General features: G+C 37.6%; 1 protein-coding gene across 1 annotated transcript in view; it reads left to right on the forward strand.

Moving 5' to 3' along the window:
• Positions 1-23397, forward strand: part of LOC150090042 (muscle calcium channel subunit alpha-1-like) — a 1145904-nt gene that overhangs the window by 857400 nt on the left and 265107 nt on the right. Inside the window, exon 30 of the mRNA XM_090389719.1 lies at positions 5288-5398. Coding sequence (XP_090245845.1) covers positions 5288-5398 — 111 coding nt within the window. The remainder of the gene's footprint in view (positions 1-5287; positions 5399-23397) is intronic.

The following is a 23397-nucleotide window of genomic DNA, read 5'->3' on the forward strand; positions in this document are numbered from 1 at the left end:
TATGGGAAAAAGGCTTTGCACATCATAACAAATCTTGTTGCCACTGCTAAACTATAGAAATAAAACTGTAAAAATTAAAATTGCAAAATTAAAAGTATAAAATCAATAAAATATAAAGAATAATAGACTAAAAGCAATAATATTAGCATTAGTTGAAGCATATGATGCTAGAAGCAAGCTTATGTAGCATCAGCCAAAAAAAAAAAAAAAAAAAAAAAACTTCCCATTTCACCCATCCGGTGGCTCCAAATGTTTGTCTAGTTCAGCCTTAAATTTATTTAAGCTGTCAACTTCCACAACAACAGATGGAAGTCTATTCCGGCAATCAACTACTTGCTGGCTAAAGGCAAATTCCTGCACATCTATTCTACAATTGTCTTTCCTAAATTTGAATCTATGCCTCCTCAGGTTCTTAATCTGAGCAAGCGGAAGTATCCCATCAGCATTGAGCCTGCTCAAATAATTCAAGGCCTTATACACCTCAATCAGATCACCTCACAGTACCTAGTCTCCAGATGCTGCAACTTGCCAAACTTAAGCCTTTCTTGGTAAGAGCAAACCTTTGTTCCTTTCACTAATCTTGTTGCCCTTCTCTGTACTCGTTCTAGCAACTCTAAATCCTTCCTTCCTTCCTAAAATGAGGCCTCCAGACCTGTATGCAGTACTCAAGGCATGGCCTGACCATTGCCTTATACAAAGGGATAATCACCTCCTTGTCTCTGCTAGAAAAATTCCTATATATCATTGACAAAATTCCATGACCTGCTCCGGCAGCCTGTTTGCACTGGTTAGAGAACTTTATATCTGACTGCACAATTACCCCCAGGTCTTTTTCATTCTCCACCACCTTGAGTGTAGTACCACACAGTTGGTACATTTCTTTTGGGTTACTGAGAGAATATATGAGAGATATAAAGTAAATGCAGTAAAATAATATACCAAACATGAGAAGATTTTGAAGTGATGTGTCCCTTTATCAGATGTAGGAATAGTAGTATGGCAAACAATCTTTTGATACCAAGGTAACATTATCACACAAGCATGTAACAGGGAACAAAAAAAAAAAAAAACCTTAATTTTTTATTTTATTTTTATGAAAACCCCAAACACAAGAGGTATTAGAACTTATAGTAATAAGTTCGTGCATGGGTTGACGGTTAAGAAGATGAAAGAAGATATATGTTGACATTAGACTTGAACTTCTATAGATTGTAATTTTCAGGAAATACTTATGCAGAAAGATCGTTCTAGAGAACAGAAGTTGAATGAATAAATGAGGAAGAAGAAAAGTTGGTACTGTGAGTTTGAAGTTGGGCAGTAAAAGGATATTGACTGGTTGCTGCACGTGTTTGGACTGCTTTGGAAGAAAGAGCAGACATTTTAGAAGCCAATTCAGAAGAACAGTGTCTGTGGAAGTAACTATAGAAAAGGCATGCATTTGAAACAGGATGTCTATGAGACCCTGTTAGAGATGTGTCACTAATTGCCCTCTTTGGAATCTAGAAGCCTGAGAGGTTCTGGGGACACTATTCTATGGTAGGGTGGATTTGTGATTGGTATAGAGTAAACAGCTATTTGGAAGAAGAGTAACGCAGAGAGCAAAAGAGAAAACCCAGGTTTTAAATCTACAGGAAGAAATATTTGTTATGTGCTTATGCTAAGAGAGACTACATGTCAGGGTAATCCCCAGTAGAGATATATGATCTTGCCTAGAAATTGAATTGTCATTGAAGATAAGCATTGGAACAGAAGAATCCTTTTTGCAAGATATAAGGACTGAGTTTTAGAAGGTTTGTTTGTTATTTTGTTTTTAGGAGCATTAGCAACTAAGGCCATATTTCTCCGGGGATATGCGGTGGTCATTCCCTGACCTTTCCTCATCCTCCGTATTTGGTGGGCTTGGGCTCGATTCCCGGTCTAATCAAGAAGCGTGTGCTACACACTGCTGCTTCTGTCAACCTGGCTACGGAAGCACCAGTTTTAGAAGGATTGAAATCATCTTTGAAGGACTGAAGTTATCTTTCCTCCACTGGAAATTACCTGATGATTAGCATTTAAGGAATTGATAGTGGATGTTCGAGAAGTTGAAGCTGTTTATGCGGGACAAGGTTTCTCAAACTAGAAGATAGAATGCAGTGTGCTATCATCAGCAAAACTATGGATAGGATTTCAGATCAATGGAAGATGGTCATTAATATACAAGTGGGAGAAAGAACTAAACCTTGAGGAACACTAACATTAGTGGAGAAATTAGAAGACAGAGAGCCATCTACTATCACCTGTAGTGATTGGGCAGAGAGAAAACTGGATACCCAATTAAAAAATACAGTTACCAAACCATGAGATGGAAGATTATTTAGAAGACCTGTATGCCAAACACTATCAAAAGCCTGTAAATGTCAAGCGCAACTGCTAGAGTTTCACCAATCTTTTTTATTGAATTTGTCCATATATAGGTAACATAAGCTAGAATACCATCAGTAGATTGACATTGACAAATCCATACTGGTGATCATTCATCACATTTAAGGTTTATAGATAGTTTTAGTTGGCAGTTAATTGATTTCTCCAATACTTTAGAAAGAGTAGAAATAAGTGCAATGGGACGATAATTGGATGGAGGGATTTGTCACCCTTTTTAGGAACTGGCTGGATATGAGCAAATTTCCAAGTAGAAGGAAAATGCCTTTGGAATAAGAAAGTGAAAGAAGTAGACAGAACATGAGTAAGTTCAGGAGCATAGGTTTTGAGAACAAATAGAGAAATACCATCAGGACCTGGAGCTTTCTTGGCATCAAGATTCTTCATAATCTTGCTGACATCCTTTTGACTGAAGACCACTGGAGACATTGAATGGAGTGTATGGTAGGAGGTACTAGGAATGGTAGGTGGTGGTTTACCAAGATCATCAATACATGAGCTAGAAGAAAAGTAAGATGCTAGCATGTTGGCTTTATCTTTGGCTGAAGTTGCAATAGAACCATCTGGTTTTGACAGAGATGGGCAGAAGTGACAGCCAATAACTTTGGCAAGAGACCAGAATGCTCGGCTATCATTTGGACAAGAAGCAAGTTTTCTACTCAGACTGTTTGAAATATAGTTTGGACTGATTAATAGCATTAATAACTGCTTTACAATTGTTGTGAACTTTGTTGTTGGAAAAATGAACCTGGACATTTGGAAACAACCTATTATGATATGCAACATTCTTCTCTTGAACAGCCTTAGCACATTTATTGGAAAGCCAAGGTTTACATGAAGGAGGAGATTTTAAGGTAGAGAGAGAGAGAGAGAGAGAGAGAGGGGTAGTCAAAAGAGTTCCAATTATTAGTGGAATTGGGAGAAGGGGCAACAGATGAATATGTCAGATTGTGGTAGAGAGATTTTAAGCCAGATAAGATCGAAAAGAGGAGATTCAAATTACTAAGTCTTTGACAGGGAATATCAGAACAGACATATGCACAAGTACTACTACCTTTTAAGTGAAAGGAGTCATACAGTGGATAATTCACTGAGATGAGTTGAATCAACTAATAACAAGGATTCTGTCAGAAAAAGTATGTGGGGTTTGACATACTGTAAGTGGAAATGGACATAATTGAGATTGGAACTCAGACCACATATATTTATGAAATGAATGAGGAACTGTTTGGGAGGTTTAGATCTTTTCCAGTTAAGTTTGTTCTATTGGTTTGACAATTCATGGCCGACCGGGCTAGCTGAGTGGGTAAAGTACCTGCCCGGCAACCCATAAGGTCGCGGGTTCGATTCCCGCCTCGGGCTTGGATCAAAGTACTCCAAAAACCTTGGGAGGTGCAATATGGCCACAGAAGCCGATGCGCCAACAACTACCAAATCAAAAAAATCAAAAAAAAATCAAACAATTCATGATTTATTCAGAATTGAGAAACGGTGGTGAGAACATGCTCTATGAAGTAATGATATATTCATTCATACTACATATAGGCCTCCGTAACCGAGCAATAGCACATGCTCTTTGAGTGTTGACTGGGGGTTCGAGCCCCCTGACTGCTAAATACCATTGATATGCCAACATGCACTGGACCAGCGTGGCAGATTAGGCCCATTTCCCTCAACATGAATTGTTACGGATGCTTCAACCTTGCAGTGGAGTGATAATGGCACTGCTTATATATATATGTTACCTACGTATTCTGAATTCATGTTAGTCAGGCTCTTGAGGGACAGAAATGGTTTACATTAGCTATTGCATAAACAGGTCACTACTGGTCATTGTTATGGAGGGTAGCTTCCTCCTGAATGTGGTGTATCGGGTACCCTACTGTGATTCACATTTTGACCTGACACCCATAAATGGAGCATTTATGGGTGTCAGGCAAATTCAAGCAAATTCAAATAATTATTTGTGCAGTCTAAGATCTGAATATGGTAACTGGATTAAGATTTACATATTGCTCTATCTAATAATGTTCTGCAACAGCAAAATGTTCAAAATTAGCTAGGTGGTTAGTCCTGTTCATATTCCAAGACACAATTTCTGTTCGTGTTTCAAGACAAGTGGGGGGGGGGAGCAATTTGTAAACTGTCATCCTCACCTGGGCTTCCTGTATACATTGATGTCAACAATTGATATCCCCTCTTGTCATTCCAGGACAACTGAAAATGGAAGTCATCATCATCATCAGCCATTTTAAATCCACTGTAGGATGAAGGCCTCTCCAGCAACTTTCCAGTTCCTTCTGTTTTGAGCACTGGCCATCCATTTACTACCCAAAAACTCATGAATTTCATCTATCCATCTCCACCTTTGTCTTCCAGGTTTTCTTCTAGCTTACTCTTCTATATTTTTCAGTCTGTTGTTAACTGTAAGGCTCCAGAGGAGATGTGTGGGCAGTGTATCTGTGGTAATTCCCTTTGGATGTTGAGGTGCTGCTCCCACCATATCTTAATTATTATCTTTGATGTGCATCATATAAGCATAAAGCAAGCAATATGTATGTGCACACACGTACACACACGCATGTACACACATGTGCATGCACATACACAAAGCTAAATTGCACTATATGTCAATCACAGAGAGATCTTAGATATGTGTCTCTTGGTCTTCAGTGTGAGCAGAAGGATCTTACTCTGAAATTGAATGAAGTTAAAGGATAGAAATTTTATTTGGTTTTATATATATTTTACTATATATATAGTATATATGCTGTGTACAACTGTATATAATATTTATCTATATAGTTTACTGATTTATGTATTTTTCGTGAGAAATACCTGAATAAAGATATCTTATTATTTATAGTACTATGGTCAACCAAAACCATATACAGAAGCTTTGGATGTTCTTAATATGATCTTTACTGCAGTCTTTGCCTTAGAGTTTGTATTGAAGCTTATGGCTTTTAGGTTTAAGGTAGGTACAATTATAGATCAATAAAGATATTGTCATATCTCCTAAAGTTATATTTGCCGATACCAGATTTATCCAGGCCATCATTAATAATAAAATGAACATTTAACCATTGCAGTGATAATTTCTTCAATAATACTGAAACTTATTACTGCAGAAATTGTTCCAGCTTTTACAGCTCAAAACTGAATCATTAATTAAACAGTCATGTGCACATTAATAATTCAAAATTTTAAATATAATTCTTGGAGATTCTCCAAATTCTCCTTCCAAGTACTTTCGGCCACTGGACAAAAAATTTGTTATATGTGGCATTTATGGCTTTATTGAAGTGGCATATGATGGAAGAAAGCAAGCTTATAACGCATTAGCAAAAAAAAAAAACAAAAAAAACACACACTTCCCATCCACTAGTGAAACATCACTGCAGATGTATCACTAGTTCTGCCTTGAACTTATTTCATTTGTTGACCTCCACTTCAACAGTTGGAATTTTGTTCCAACTATCAACCACCTGCTGGCTAAAGGCAAATTTCCGCTCATCTATTCTACAGTTATCTTTCCCCATTTTTAAATTTATTCCTTCTCAGGTGAGTAATCAGAGCAAGAGGAAGAATCCCATCAGCATTGAGTTTGCTCAAACCATTCAAGGCTTTATACACTTTAATTAGTTCACCTCGCAGGTTCCTAGTCTCCAAAAGCTGTAATGCGCAGAACTTAAGCCTTTCTTGGTAATAGCAACCCTTTGTTCCACTCACCAATCTTGTTTCCCTTCTCAGTAATCGTTTCAGCAGCTCTACATCTTTCCTAAAATGAGGCCTCCAGACCTGTATACAGTACTCAAGGTGTGGCCTGACCATTGTCTTAAAAAAGGAGGAAATCACCTCCTTATTCCTGCTAGAAAGATTCCTGTATATCATTGACAAGACACCATGAGCTACTCTTGCAACCTCTCTGCACTATTAGAAAACTTCATATCTGACTGCACAATTACCCCAGGTCCTTTTCATTGTTCATTACCCTGAGTGTAGTACCACCCATTTGATACGTTACTCTGGGGTTACTGCTACTCAAATGCAGTACTTTACACATTTGTCAATGTTAAACTTCAGTTGCCACCTCTCAGTCCATCTACTCAACTTTTTCAGATCCTGTTACAGTAGCATACTATCATCACAGTCATTAACTACCCTGCCAACCTTCGTATCATGTCTCTCTGTCTTCTCTCACTCAATCATCCTTTTATCCATTGTAGCAAATTGCCCTTAATGCCATAGTGCTCCAACTTGTAGAGTAGTAGTCTTCAATGTGCCACAGCATCAAAAGCTTTCCTAAAATCCAAGTATATGATATCAAAATTATTTTTTGCATCTAGTTCCTTTATGACCACATCATAGTATCCAATCAAATTAGTCAGACAAGACTTCCCCTTAACAAAGTCATGCTCTATCTGAACTATAACTGAAATCTTGTATAGATGATACTGCATTGCTTCCTTAACCAGTGTCTCCATTAATTTCTGTGGAACAGAAGTTAGACTAACAAATTCGTAATTACCTGTGTCACCTTTTGATCCCCCTTTGTGAATTGAGGAAATGTTTGCATATCTCCAGTCCATGGGGACCTCCCTTGAGCCCAAGGTTTGGTTTTTTTTTTTTTTTTTTTTAGGAGCATTAGCAACTAAGGCCATATTGCTTCAGGATATGCAGTGGTCATTCCCTGACCTTTCCGCATCCTCCGTATTTGGTGGTGACGGGCTCGAACCCCGGTCTAATCAAGAAGCGTATGCTACGCACTGCTGCTCCTTCCCACCTGGCTACGGAGGCGCCTTTGAGCCCAAGGAAGCTTTCATAATTATGGCTAAGGGTTCACTTACTTCCTTTGCTGCTTCCTTTAATATAACTGGATAGATCCCATTCATTCCAGGTGCTTTTCTTATGTTCAATTTCAACAGTTTCTTCTCCACTTTGCTCTCAGTATTACAAAACCATTTAGCTCTGTGCCAGAGTTTGATAAACTTCTGGTATTCACCTTCCTGAATAACTCATGTGAATGTAGGATGGAAAATACTCATTCAGTTTGTCAGCTACCTGAGCAGTTGCATCAACAATCAAACTGTCAATGTCAGGTGGAACAATCTGATTCATCCCCTTCTAGAGTTTACATAAGTGAAGAAGTCTTTACTGTTTTGCTTTGATTGTTTTCCAAAGATTTCTCATAATCTGCCTTTGCTTGCCTAACATCCTTTGTGACTTGATTACAGACTAGCTTATATCTACCATAGACGGCTGTGTCTCATGATAATTTATATGCATCCCATGCATTTTTCTTCTCTGGCACAAGTCTCACTCGGTTATCTGACCTCCATTTAGTCCTAAACCTTGAACAGTATTTCTTAATTGGTATGAAAAGCCTAAAAGTTTCCAAGATTAATTCCTTGAATGCTTCCAATTTAGAATGTGCTGTTGGTAACATCATTAGTTGGTCACCCCATATAGAATTTTTTAAAAATTTCTGATACTTTATGAATGTAAAACCCTTCTCTTTACCCCTGATGATAGTTACATCTTTAAGTAAATCCCACATCAGTATACTTTGACCAGTGCCACCTAGTGGTTCCTTTATCTGCAGATTCTTAATGCAAGAATTACTGCTGATAATCAGATCAATAGTATTACTCCATCTGGTTGCCTCTCAAAAATGCTGCTGTAGAAAACAATCATCCAATAAATCCACAAAAGTCTTGCTATTGCGTTAGTGACCAACCTACAATTTCCAGTCTGTATCTGGAAAGTTAATATCCCCCATTATAAGACAGTCTGATTTTCTGGCCCACTCTAGTTGTCTGTACAGTTATTCATTGTACTCATCAGAGTCCTTAGGCCTATAACATACTCCTACTCTCAACTTGGTTTTCCCAGTGCTTATGTCATACCAAATTGACTCAGCACTGCACTGTCTGGGCGCCTCCGTGGCCAGGTGGGAAGGAGGAGCAGTGGGTAGCACACGCTTCTTGATTAGACCGGGGTTCGAGCCCGTCACCACCAAATACGGAGGAAGCGGAAGGGTCAGGGAATGACCACCGCATATCTCGGAGCAATATGGCCTTAGTTGCTAATGCTCCTAAAAAAATAAATCAAACAACAACAGCGGAAATTTACCTTTAACCAAGTGGTTGATTGCTGGAACAAACTTCCAACTGTTGTTCTGGAAGTTGGTAGCTTAAATAAATTGAAGGCTGAACTAGACAAACTTTTGGCGCCTCCGTAGCCAGGTGGGCAGGAACAGCAGTGCGTAGCACACGCTTCTTGATTAGACTGGAATTCGAACCCGTGCCCACCAAATACGGAGGATGCGGAAAGGTCAGAGAATGACCACCGCATATCCCCGGAGCAGTATGGCCTTAGTTGCTAATGCTCATAAAAACCAGATAACAAACTGCACTGTCAACTGGATGCACTTCCTTAGATTTTGTGTTCCTTAACTAACAGTATTGCCCATCCTCCCCTTCTATGCTGTCTATCCTTTCTGTACATGTTGTACACCCCAAATTCCAGTTCTGCATTCCTTATCTCTGTGTGACACCATGTCTCTGATATCAGAACATTTTTCAGTCTTTGATGTCTTCACCAGCATCTCAAATTCATCAACTACACGCTTAGAAATCCCCAGTAGCTTGCTTTCCAAGCTGCTGCTCATTACAATAGAAGCATTGCAATTATCACTTGCACCTCTGCCTGCAGCTACTGTTAATCTATTAGTCTGTAAATCCCCCTCAGGCTAGCAGTTTTCTGACCCATCTAACCCTGCCTCGATAGCATCAGCAAATATTCTTGCACCCTTTCTTCTATTTAAGTGTATCCCATCCCTGTAAAAACAATCTCTCCTGTTAATAAGCACAGAGCAGGCTTAAAAAAATTCTACTCCTTGAGCCTTGCACAGTCTGTCCAGGGCCGAATTGATCAACAATGCTCTCATCATATACTCCCACATAACGTGTCTGGCCAGAATTTGAGACACTTTCAAATTTAATCCTAACTCACAACTTTTTTTCAACATTGACCTGTACTTGTTAAGTAAGTCTGCAGATCTCCTACTCTTAATGTCATTAGTGCCAAAGCATACAAAAATATCACCCTTTGTGCCATTAAAAGTTGATGTCTGCCCTACAACTTCATCAACTTTTTCCCCTTGTAGACTTACTCTAGTCCTATTCCACATATCCCTTTTGCATAATATATTTTCCGTCTTCCTGATAATAGAGTCACTGACAATTACTAGCTCCTGTGGGACCAGTGCATTCTGCACTGAAGGTTGCTTGATGCACAAGAGTAAACTCTGGCATTGAGTTTAACCCCCCCCCCCATTTCAATTTCTTCGAGATCATCTACCATACTCTTTAAACTCTCATAGACGCCCATCACAACACTGAGTTGGCGCCTAATTTTTTGATTCTCTGTGGACCTAGCCCACACAAGGACATCTTTCTTTGTTAGATCATATCCTGTTCCAGATAGACCTGCAAACATTTTACAAGTTGCATATTTTTTTAGGGTGTGATGTATTGGAGAATCACCCTTGTCGATTCTCCTTCGAGTCACAACACTCCCACTACTTTGTGTACGTTGCTTTGCTGCCCTAGTCTGGGGCATGATTTCCGCCTCAATATGATGAAATTAATTAACATTGAAAATTAATAAGGTTAATAAATTTAATTGATTAATCTTCTATACTATGCAATACTATACTAAACTAATGCATTAAGACATATTCTGCTATGTAGTTTTAGTTTATAATTTGCTGTCAAGTTCGAGATATACACTATCAAACTATGCTATACCATGACGGTCACAATGTTAAATTAGTTATATCCAGTGGTGAGCTACGTAGTTTTGATTAGCAGTGCTGAATCTGAGTGATCTTTCAGCATAATGAATAATATTTTGACAATTTAAACATGTTGCAGTTTATGATGACAATATATCTAAATGGAAATCCATTGCTTCAGTTTGATTCCGATCGTTATGTCAAATCATTCCTTTTTAATCATCGCTCAGCAATTGAACAAAGCAGAAGTTCGACAACAAATATTAATAAAAAAGTAAATTCTATATGGCAATTTTTAGTATAAATTTTTCTTGAATATTTGTGAAATAATTTTTTTTCATGTAAACTGTGATATATTTTTTTTTTTTTTTTTTTTGTGTACTTTTTCTAGAAAGTTTTGTTTTTTATGTAATATTTGTTTTTATATTGTGGAATGTTTTTGTGATAGTTTTATGTTATTTGTGATATGGGAAATATTTCATGTTATTTTTTATTTGCAATGTTAAAATTTTATCATGAAAAAAATGTATCCATTATATTTCCCCAGTTGTTAAAAAAAAAAGACGAATAAAAGAGTTGCACATGTGCCAAGCACGTGCAGTAGATGGTTTTTGTGAAACATCCTTCACGTTTCTTTTAGGTATTTTGATTTGTATATATTGATTATGAAATAAGAGAGCTTTTTTATTGTAAATATTTTATTGATCATTCACAGATTTTTCATAATTTCTGGATGACAAGATACAATGGATTTATGATAACTAAAGTAAGAGATGTATACTTGCGATTGCAACATATCTAAATGTCTTTCTAAAACAGCACTGATTGAGGTACTGATCTCCTAGTTGAAGCGAAATACACAGCTGTTAGGGGCACCCAACAGTGGAATGTAATGAAAATGTGAGACAAAAAAAGAAATTATTATTATTAGCCATATGGTGCAGGGAAGCCTGAGGCTTATGCTGCACCAGCCAAAAAAAAAATTTCTGAATTACCCTGACAGAGGGAGGGAGGGAGAGAGAGAGAGAGAGGGGGGGGGGGAAGAACAAGAGTCAGAAGTAGAAGGGAATCACCAAGAAAGAGAAGAATGATGATAACCAGCTCAGGACCCTGGGTGTGCCAAGCCCATACTCACAAGATGTGAGTCCCAATTGTTGACAAATATTTGTACTGTTGCAATCATACTTATTGCAGTAGTAATTTCAGGAAGCATGATTTTGATGTCATAGTATTCAAAAATTCTAAAAAGTCAGAACTCCAGACACTGTCTTATCCAATTATCATCATAAGGTGAGGCATGACGACCAGGTTTTTTTTTTTTTTTTTTTTTTTTTTATTATCTATACCTAGGAACATTTTACAAGTTCACTTATATGCACGGTTAAGGGGTAATAAGCTGCATCTGTTCCCCCCCCCTCCAGTCTACCCATGACACGAGATACCATACCGGCAGGGGTGCGGTATCCATAGGCAAAAAAGACATCTGCCTAGGACCCCTGATCAGAGGGGGTCCCCAGAATCACTATTTGAAAAACTCATTGCCGTTTTTAATATTTTAAAGTAATTTTTATCGGAAACTGGCTTTCTACCTGTAGATCAATGAACTTGATTAATGTGAAAATTACATTTTCTTCAAAAATGGTTTTACTGATTTTGATGAAATTTTATATTTTGTTAATTCAATACTTAATTGTTACTTGTTAATTGTTACTTAAATATTTGAGTTAATTGAAAAAGTAATTACTTCCTTGTTTGGAACCAGCGCCCCTGACAGCCTTATGCATAAAGGTATTCCCACGTAGAACGCAGGTGACTGCATATCTGGAACTAGCAGTGAAATGCAGCTAAAGCTTCTCACAGGCTATGATAATAATTGAAAGTGGAAGAAAAAAATATTTTTGTGAACAAATTTGAAAATCTTCAAAATAAAGATTTGAATTTACAACATACTGTAAATCTTTTAAAATCATTGTCATTATATAGAGTGGCGGACAAAAATAGTGCATCACCTTAAAAAAAGTAACATTTGTAGTGAAACATATAGGTTTCAGCTAACGCATCTGTTGCAACAGACAGTAATTGCAAGGTATTGCATCAGCCGTTTATATAAATACAGTGTTAGCATTAGTAGAGGCATATGATGCAAGAAAGCAAGCTTTGCAGCATCAGCCAAAAATAACACCACTTCCATTTCACCCCTACATTCGTTCGAAATACCTGTCCAGCTGATCCTTAAATTTATTTAGGCTACCAACTTCCACAACAAGGGATGGAACTCTTCCACCAACCAACTACCCGCTGGCTAAAGGCAAATTTCTGCACATCTATCCTACATCGGTCTTTCCTCAATCTGAATTTATGCCCTCTCAGGTGATTATTCTGAGCAAGAGGAAGGAAGAATCCCATCGGCATTGAGCATGCTCAAACCATTCAAGGCTTTATATACCTCTATTAGATCACCTCGCCGGTGCCTAGTCTCCAGATACTGTAATTTGCAAAACTTAAGCCTTTATTCATAAGAGCAACCCTTTGTTCCATTCACTAATCTTGTTGCCCTTCTCTGTACTCGTTCCAGCAGCTCTACATTCTTCTTGAAATGAGGCCTCCAGACCTGTATACCGCATTCAAGGTGTGGCCTGACCATCGCCTTATAGAAGGGAATAATCACCTCCTTATCCCTGTAAGAAAAATTCCTGTATATCATTGACAAGACACCATGAGCTACACTTGCAGCCCATCTGCACTGCTCAGAGAACTTCATATCTGCCTGATCAATTACCCCAGGTCCTTTTCATTCTCTACCACTGTCAGTGTAGTACCACAGAGTTGATACGTTGCTCTGGAGTTACTGTTTCCCATATGTAGTATTTTACATTTGTCAATGTTAAACTTCATTTGTCACCTCTCAGCCCATCTGCTCAACCTTTCCAGATCCTGTTGCAGCAGCATAGCGTCAATAGTGTCCATAACAACCCTGCCAACCTTTGTATCATCTGCAAATTTGGACATTAAGCTTGATATTAGCATTAGCATTAGCATTAGTAGAGGCATATGATGCAAGAAAGCAAGCTTATTCAGCATCAGCCAAAAAAAAAAAAAAAAAAACACACCACTCCCATTTCACCCCTCCGTTCGTTTGAAATACCTGTCCAGTTGAGCTTTAAATTTGTTTAGGCTATCAACTTCAACAACAAGTGATGGAAGTCGGTTCCACCAACCAACCAACCACCCGCTGGCCAAAGGCAAATTTCCGCACATCTATCCGACATCCGTCCTTCCTCAATTTGAATTTATGCCCTCTGAGGTGATTATTCTGAGCAAGATGAAGAATCCCATTGGCATTGAGCATGCTCAAACCATTCAAAGCCTTATACACCTCTATCAGATCATATACCATCATCAATATCATTTATAAATATCGAAAACAATAATCGACCCAACACGAACCCTGAGGGACTCCACTAATAACATTAGTCTACGATGAGCAGTGTCCATTAATTACCACTCTCTGTCTTCTCCCCCTCAACCATCCCTTTATCCATAGCTGCAATTTGCCTCCAATGCCACACTGCTTCAATTTGTGCAGCAGTCTTCCATGTGCAACAGTATCAAAAGCCTGTCTAAGATCCAAATATATAATATCAAAGTTATTCCCTGCATCCAGTTCTGTTGTGACTGCATCATAGTATCCAGTCAAATTGGTCAGGCAAGACTTTCCCTTAACGAAACCAAGCTGTGTCCGAGCTATAACTGAAGTCTTGTCTAGATGATCCTGCAGTGCTTCTTTAACCAGTGCCTCCATTAATTTTCCTGGAACAGAAGTTCAACTCACAGGTCTATAATTATTTGTGTCAGCCTTTGTGAATTGGGGTCACATTTGCACATCTCCAGTCTATGGGTACCTCCCCTGAGTCCAAAGAAGCTCTCATAATTATGGCTAAGGGTTTGCTTGCTTCCTTTGCTGCCTCCTTTAATATAACTGAAGAGATCCCATCCACCCCAGGTGCCTTTCTTGTATTTATCTTCAACAATTTCTCCTCCACTGTACTCTCAGTTATTACAAGATTCTCTAGCTTACTGCCAGAGTTGAATGTATGAATGTAGATGCAAAATACTCGTTTAGTTTGTTAGCCACCTGAGCAGGATCCTCAACAGTTGAACCATCAATATCCAGTGGACAGATCATCCCTTTCGTTCTAGAGTTTACATAGGTAAAGAACTCTTTTCTGTTTTTCTTTGCATCCCTTGCCAAGGATTTCTCATAATCTGCCTTTGCCTACCTAATCACCTTTGTGACTTGGTTACAGAAGAGCTTATATATCTATCATAGTCTTCCATGTCATCCATTAATTTATATGTATCCCATGCATTTTTCATCTCTGCCATATGTCTCATTAGTTCATCTGACATCGATTTAGGCCTAAACCTTGAACAATATTTCTTAGTTGGTATGTAAAGCCTAGTTTGTTAGTAGCTTCCAAGAAGTTCTTTGAATGCTTCCCATCTTGAATTTGCTGTTGGTAACATCATCAGTTGGTCCCACTGTATAGAATTTAAATACTGTCTCAGACCATCATAGTCGCCTTTACGAAAGCAAAAACCTTTCTCTTTACCCCTGATGGTAGTTACCTCTTTGAGTAAAGAGGTAACTACCATCACACTTTCAGCACACTTCAGCACACTGTGATCACTGCCACCTAGTGGTTCCTTTATCTGCAGAGTCTTAATGCATGAAGAATCACTACTGATAATCAAATCAAGAGTATTACTCCCTCTAATTGCCTCCCGAACATGCTTATGTAGAAAACAATCATCCAATAAATCCACAAAAGCCTTGCTAGTGTGTGAGTGACCACCCACAAATTCCAGTCAATATCTGTGAAATTAAAATCCCCCATTATAAGACTCTCTGATTTACTGGCCCACTCTATTTTCCTGTACAGTTTCTTATTATACTCATCAGAATGATTAGGTTTATAGCACACTCCTACTCTCAATTTTGATCTCCCAATGCTTATGTGACACCAAACCGATTCGACACTGCACTGTCCAGCGATGGCGACTGGCTTCACTTCCTTGGATTTTATGTTTCTTAACTAATAGCATAACCCCTCCTCCCTTCCTATCCTGTCTATCCTTTCTGTACAAATTATACTCCTCAAATTCCAGTTCTGCATTCCTTAATCTATGTGACACCACGTCTCTGATATCCCAACAATATCTGCCTTTGATGTTTTGAGCCATACCTCAAATTCATCAAATTTATTTACTAAACTCCTAGCATTGGTGTACATGCAAGTATACATGCACCTATTTCTATTCTTAGCTACCCTAACTCAACCCATGTGTTTACTTGTACTGCAATGACTCCCAGCAGTCTCTGAAATATCCTGCATCTTGTTTTCCAGGCTGCTGCTCATTCCAATAGAAGCAGTGCAAGAATCACTTTTACCTGTACCAGTGGCTACTGTCAGTCTATTTGTCCTTGTATCCCCCAAAACTAGTAGTTTTCCGACCCACCTAACACTGCCTCGATAGCATCAACAAATATTCTTGCACCCTTTCTATTTAAGTGTATCTCATCCCTGTAGAAGCAATCTCTCCTGTTAACAAGTACAGACCAGGCTTTAAAAAATTTGGAAGGGTATACATGCTCATTGGGAGGTTATACATGCTCATTAGTATACTGTTTTGTGGAAATGTAAGCATGGCTCCATATGTTCAGCTCACACTAAGTAAAAAAAAAGTGCAGCTGTTGCTCTGTCTCAGGAAGGGCTTTCTACACATGCAATCACTGATAAAATAGGCTGCTACCAGTCAACAGTATCCCGGGTGCTGAAATTAAAGTGTCAAACTGGTGATGTGAAGTGAAGACCTGGATCAGGCCGTAAGAGAATGAATACGCCTTCCCAAGATCGATATTTGAAACTTTGTAATCGGCAGCTAGTTCTCCTGATCTAAAACTGGACTTTGTGATGGTGTTGAAACAAGTGCACGAACTATCCAAAGATGGCTTTCTGAATGTGGTCTGCATGCCTATCAGCCCAAGAAGAAGAAACGATCCAAGAAATGAGGAAGAAGTGACTTGCTTGGGCTAAAATGCATCTTTCATGCACAAAAGAGCAATGGTACACTGTCATCTTTTCTGACGAATCGAAATTCAACCTGGAAAAAAAAAAAAAAAAAAAAAAAATGATATTAGGGTCCCTCGTAAATGATTGCATCTAACCATATATTTATTTTGTCTGTAAATTACATGTGTTCTCTGGTCAATTTGCCTGTTTACTGGACGAAAAAATTCCAGTGTCTGGGAGAAAAAACCTTGCTATGTATGCCTGAGACCAAATAACTCAGCCAAGGAGTGAAAAAAAGCCCCCTAAAGTTCCTCGAATCATCCACAGGATTCAAACCCCAGACTTTCCACTCAATGTGGGGGTGGACGGTGACAATATTACTCTGCTACCCGCGCAGACAAAATTCAACCTGCATGGCTCGAATGGGAAGCGATATGTCAGAAGACAAAATTCGGAGGCATACCATCCTGATTGCATAACACAGACTGTAAAGTTTCCTGCCTGTCAGATGGTCTGGAGATGCATAACAAGCAAATGGGTGGGAAGAATTAAGTTTATTAACGGAATGGTGAATGCAGAAACCTACACTGCTATCTTGGAGGAGCCTGAAATCCGTTATTAAGGATCACCACAGACTTCCAAAACTGCATTTTTCAACAGGATTCAGCACTTTGCCACACAGCAAAATTGGTAAGTTTTTTGCTATTTAAATTTAATGATGAGTTTGTCTTCTTGTCTCACAAGGTTTAAAACATATTTACACCAATATTTTCCCCTGTTTTTATCCCTTAAGGTGCAGTCATACCTCAGAAATGCTGGCATTACAGTGTTGGACTGGCCCGTCAACAGTGCAGATTTGAACCCTATTGAAATTTGCTGGTACATAATATTGTCTAAAATTGGTTAGAAGAAGCCAACAAGTAAGATTCAGCTGCAGGAGAGCATTGTAAGGGTGTGGTACCACAGAATTGGGCAACTGTATATCCAGAAGTTGATTAATTCTATGTGAGATCACTGCAAGGCTGTAATTGCAGTTCGAGGAGGAACAACAAAATATTGAGGACTTATTTTACTGATTTACAGTGCATAATACTATTACGTTAACTTGTCATTTCAATTTGTACACATAAGTGCAATAAAGTGTATGTTTGGTTGTCACAATTGCCATTTGCATGATTTCCATTAATTACGCATTTTACCATTTGGGAAGATATTTATGGCAATTTGGTATATCAGGTGGAATCTTTATTGGATTTCATTCACAGAGATATGTATCCCATCTAACAAATGCATTTCGTACATTTCTGAAACCCACAATGCAGCACAAAACACAGTATTTGCAAAATTCACAAGTTGTGCAGTTCTTTTGTTCGCCACTGTAATTTAATAAATACTTATTCAGATGACATTGACGCTAATGTTTTTAAAGAAATAATGCATTTTATACATTTTGAAAAAAATGAAAATTTATATTCACCTTCTTTAATGTATGAAGCAATTCAAGGACTATCATCAACATTTTCCTAATGTGAACATAATTTTAAAAATATTTTTGTCGATTCCTGTTTTGAACGCATCAGCAGAACGATCATTCTTTGTGCTTAAAAGAGTTAAGAATTATATTAGAAATTCACTTGGACAAAAAAATTAAGTAATTTGGCAGTAATTTGTATTGAGAATGATATCACAAACAGGATTGATTATAATGAACTGATATACAATTTCTCAGCCCAAAAAGCACGAAAAGTCCATATAAAGTAGTATAAAAATACATATCAGTTTAAGTGTATATTTTATTTCTGATTTTATTTCTTCTGGATTAGATATTTTTCTTATGTCTTTTTTTTTTTTTTTTGTTGTCACAATAAAATGAAATTGAAAATGTTATTTATTAGTTTTTTCTTTATATGGGGCCCCCAAATTCCATTTTGCCTTGGGCCTCATGAGGGTATAACACCTCCTTGCATACTGGTCATGAAAAATGTGTCACGTGCTCTAATCACACTACTAGTAGTGGAAGCGTGGGAAGCGCCTCTGGCAGAAGCTGCGGATGATGTCACTTTCATGACTGATCAAATTTACTCGGTAGAAAGTTGGAAAAACTGCGAGCCCATTGTTAAAATATTCACAGTACACCACTGGTTATATCCTTAGTCAAGAAGTTCTAGATCATCAAGAAACGTAAAGGAGTTATTCCCATAATTAAGATATATTTATATTATGAAATATAAATATTAAAGTATAATTATGAAATATTCTATACTATATATATGCCTGACATAGCCGAGTGGTAAGGAATGCAAGTGCAGTAGCACACACTCTTTGAGTTTACCAGGGTTCAAGCTCATGACTGCTAAATATGATTAACATTTGTATTGATTGTTTTATTGTCAACTTCATTGACCTGGTGGTTATACCAGATTATAAACAAGAATATACACAGGAACTCCCTGACTTGCGGAATACTCTACTTATGGAAATTCGACTTTACGTAAGTTTTTGCCGGCTGGTGCAAACTTAAAAAAATCGTGGAAACGTATTTTGCATCCTGTAGGAATAAATGGAGGTATCGTGAAAATATTGTAATGTGAACCCAATAACTTTTTTTTTAATTTGTTTCAAGTCCTTGGAAGTTAAATTTAGCTATATTACTAAGATATTTATCTCTCTAAAGGGCCATATTTATAATGGCAATTGCACTACCCTTTCATTGTTATCATGTGTTCCCTTTATAAGAGAGGCACCTCTGTAGCCAGGTGGGAAGGAGCAGCAGTGCGCAGCACATGCTTCTTGATTAGACCGGGGTTCGAGCCCGTCACCACCAAATACGGAGGATGCGGAAAGGTCAAGGAATGACCACCGCATATCCTGGAGCAATATGGCCTTAGTTGCTAATGCTCCTAAAAAAAAAAAAAAAAAAAAACAACCATCCCTTTATAAGAATCAATTTTGAATGCCTTTGTGATATTTTCCTAAAACACGTTTCTGGAGGTCATGACTATAAAACAATAAAAACAATTTGCACTTTCCAGTTTATTGCTCCCCCATTTCCCTGTTAGTGCATCTAATTATAAACGGGTAGTAAACTCGATCTTATTCCATTTGTGATAATACTGATAACTGCAGGTGTGCGGGTTTTTACGCACTGATGGTGAAATGTGTTCCCTTTCACTGAAATCTTCAATCATATAAAAAACAAATTTTCAGAAACTTCTCTTCATTTCTATTTACCTACTACAATGATGAAGGGAAAGGGAACAACGGAAAGTGCAAGAAATTTTGTTTCGTTTCCTGGCACTGCCAGGAAACGAAACAAAATTTATTTAGAAATGAAGATAAAAATTATTAAGTAGAAGCAGGACAAAGTTTTGTTATTGCAAGGGAATTAGGTCTCACTGCTTCAACAGTGAATACTATTTTAAAGGACAGTGCATGTATAAAAGAACTAGTCAAAGGATCAATGCACTTAAGATCAATAGTGATCACAAAACAGAATTCAAGCATTGAAGATGCTACATTGAAGATGGAACAGCTATTAATAATATGGATGGAAAATCGGATTCAGAAGCAAGTGCCCCTGAGTCTAATGACCATTCAAGCAAAAGCAACAAGTATTATTTATAAAGATATTAAGGATAAGTACGATGAACCCCAACCCAAGTTCGTGGCAACCAATGGGTGGTTTAATAGGTTGAAGCTTCGTGCTGGTTTCCACAACATTAAAGTATGCAGTGAAGTCACCAGTGACGATTCTGCAGCTGCAGAGAAATTTTGTGATATGTTGGAAAAAATTATTGATGAAGGTGGCTATTCAACGTAGCAAATTTTTAATGTTGATGAGACTGCTCTGTATTGGAAAAAAATTATGGATCAAACATACATTGCCAAAGAGGAAAATACAATGTCAGGTTTCAAGGCATCAAAAGATCAGGCCACGCTCTTGCTTGGGGCTAATGCAGTGGGAGATTAGAGATTAAAACCACTGCTTGTGTACTATTCTGGAAATCCTCGTGCGTTTAAGGGCATCAAAAAAGCCACCCTACCCATATTTTTCTGATTGAACCAGACAGCATGGTTAACAATATCTCTCTTTGAGGATTGGTTTAAATGCTGCTTCATTCCCGACTTTGAAAAATATTGTAAAGACGACGATGTTCCTTTCAAGCTTTTTCTTCTATTAGATAGAATGCTCCTGGACATCCTATGCATCTAGATAATTTCATTTTGAACACGAGAGTCATATTTCTACTGCCAAACACGACTTCACTCATCCAACCTGTGGATCAGGGTGTTATTTTGAATTTAAATAACACCCTGACATTTGCTCAGGCATTGTCTGCAATAGATGATGAGAAAAATTTTATGTTAAGAGACTTTTGGAAATCTTCCAATATTTACCATGCCATCTTAAACATTAATAAGGCATGGGCAGAAATTACTAAAAGTTGTTTAAATGGCACATGGAAGAAAATATACCCATGGCACGTAAAAGGCTGTGAAGGATTTGAAAAAGACGAAACATATGAAGAGGTTACAGAAGATTGTAAAGGTTGCAGAGCTAGTTCAGTTTGGAGGTTGATGCCAAAGATGTGGAGGAGTTAATAGAGGACAAAGAAAAGGAATTATCTAACGAAGAACTTATTGACTTGCAGGCAGTGATAGTAAAAGAAGAAAATGCTGACAAAGCTCAAGATGAACCAAATGAGGAGCTGAGATGCTTCATCACCAGAGAGATGTAATGGCATTTCATGAAATTGCATTGCCAGTGGCGAGGTTTGAAAAGATGGATCCTGACAGCGAATGATTCTTAAAAGTTAACAGGGGTGAATGATATGCTTGCTTGCTACAAAGTAATCTATGATGAAAAGAAAAAGCCACCGTCCAGTCATCCATTAATATGTTCTTTGTAAGGTTGAGTGGCTGACCCCTTCTAAATCTCCACAGTGGCGTACTTATCAGCTGAAGACATCAATTCTGGCAACAATGCTCAAGAGGTAAAACTTGCTGATGTTATGTCTGTCTCCCCCCCTTTTTTGTAATTTTATAATTTTGAATTTTTTTTAAATTGCACACTTTTGTAATTTTCCTGCGCATGAGATAAAAAATTGAATAAATACAATAAATAATTCTATTTACATGTTCATTGACCATTTCTGTTTTGATTCAATCAATTCAGCTGAATTGATTGAATCAAAAAAGAAAGGTTTGGATCACGGTGTGAGTGCTGCATAAGCATGGGTGAAATTCTGGCTTATGTAGCGTTCCCTGGAACACAGCCCTTATGGAAGTCAAGTAGTTCCTCTGTGTGTGTGTGTGTGTGTGTGTGTTATTTTTTTTCCCCAGAATTACTTTCGTGATAATAGAAACTAATTTAAAAGTTTTTTTCGCTTGCTTGTTCTTGTTTGTATCGGTAAGTACAGGATGAAAATAATGTAACTTCATTGAATGAAGTTAATTTTTTTCAAGTTGATATCAGTTAATCACTATTCAGCCAGCTATTAAATGTAAACATTTTACACTCTGGGCATTTTAAAATAAATCAAGATGACAGATTAGATAAACACTTTTTTTGCACTATTTCATATTCAGTTAATTTCATGAATAAATTCAGTGGGCCCCTCGATATCCATTATTAATTGGTTCTGTAAGACTGTCACAGGAAAGCTTGCTAGTTATAATAATAATTGATTCCAGGGAAGTGATAAACTTGATCACTGTATCCATTTTTCTAATAAATAAACACCAATAAAACTAGTTTAAATGAATTTTATTTATTTAATCATATAATATGCATATCCATGTACTTCTTGAAGGGGAACATCCCTGATCTCCATATGAGTAACTTAAATTCAGAAGCTAAGGTGATTCCAATGGATTTCTGGAAGCATCATTCTGCTCTTTGCAAAAGGAATCTATAGTTAACTGAAACTTAGCCTTCTTCCTCTTGTTTAAGACCCTTGTAGCAACAAAGATTGGGGGAACCAATCTTCATTGCAACTAGCTAGAAAGATCTCTCTGCATTCAGTACTCATCTAAAACTCCTTCATTGCCATTCAATGCTTGAAGAAAGCTATCATTATTGAAGTTCTTAGTTTCTTTTATCTTCTCCAACTCTTTATCCCAGTATCCTCAGTAGCTTTGAAGTCAATTTAACAGATCTTTAGTGCGTGCCACTAATGGTTCTTCAACATCACAGGACTTTTAATTCCAAGCTTTAACTGGTTACTCAGCTCAACAGTCCTTTTTCTTACATTTTTTTGAGTGTCTCCTGTTTAAATTCTGGAAAATTGGTGACTCATTCAGGCCATAACTTCCTTCATGTAGCATTCATACAATAGGAAATTAATTTATCAGAGGCAATATTGTATGTTGCTTTCTTAACTTTGAAGCATTTCCAAAAGTGGACTTTTCTTGAACAATGACCTCCAAGAATTTAGGTTGTGATTCATATGGTAGTATTGCTTGATTTTGGTAATCATATTAGCCATCTCTTATGTATGTAGCAACTAATTTTAGTATTTATAATAGATGACAGCATATTCTGGTCCATGGAGTATTTGATTGATTTCATGTTGCAGGAAGGAAGATGGACTTCATCATTCCATTTCCACTATCCCATTTCAGTTAATCTCCTGAAGGTGGTTATCCTGGTGAACCAGAGTATTGTTGATGATCTACAGTGCCTTCTCTGTTATGAATCTCTTTCTGAAGTAAATCTTTACTACAGATGGAAAATATGGCAGAACTGTTCTTGGAACAGGGCTCTGCTAACCAAGCTTTTTCTTCCAAACTAGCCCAATTTTGTGTTACAGTTTTGTTTAGGGCTGTATCTAAAGTCGTTAATAATTTGTGCAAACTTGTGAAAGTAACCTACCTCTGATTTATATCAGCACTTGCTGACTCGCAACCAAATGAATCAGTAGTAGCACAAAAAAAAAATCTTCCTTAAATATCACCATTGTCAGCCCCAATCATTCAAAGATGTGGTTTATTCAATTTGTTTACATGCTGGAAATTGAAACTTTTTTGAGGTCCAATCTGTTAGTTTTCCCAAATAGTTTGTCATTCTTGGCAGACTGATGATGTGCTGAGTGATTAGAA

Source organism: Mastigoproctus giganteus, chromosome 2, assembly GCF_048544385.1.
Source record: "Mastigoproctus giganteus isolate SK-2022 chromosome 2, ASM4854438v1, whole genome shotgun sequence".
Taxonomy (NCBI): Eukaryota; Metazoa; Arthropoda; class Arachnida; order Uropygi; family Thelyphonidae; genus Mastigoproctus; species Mastigoproctus giganteus.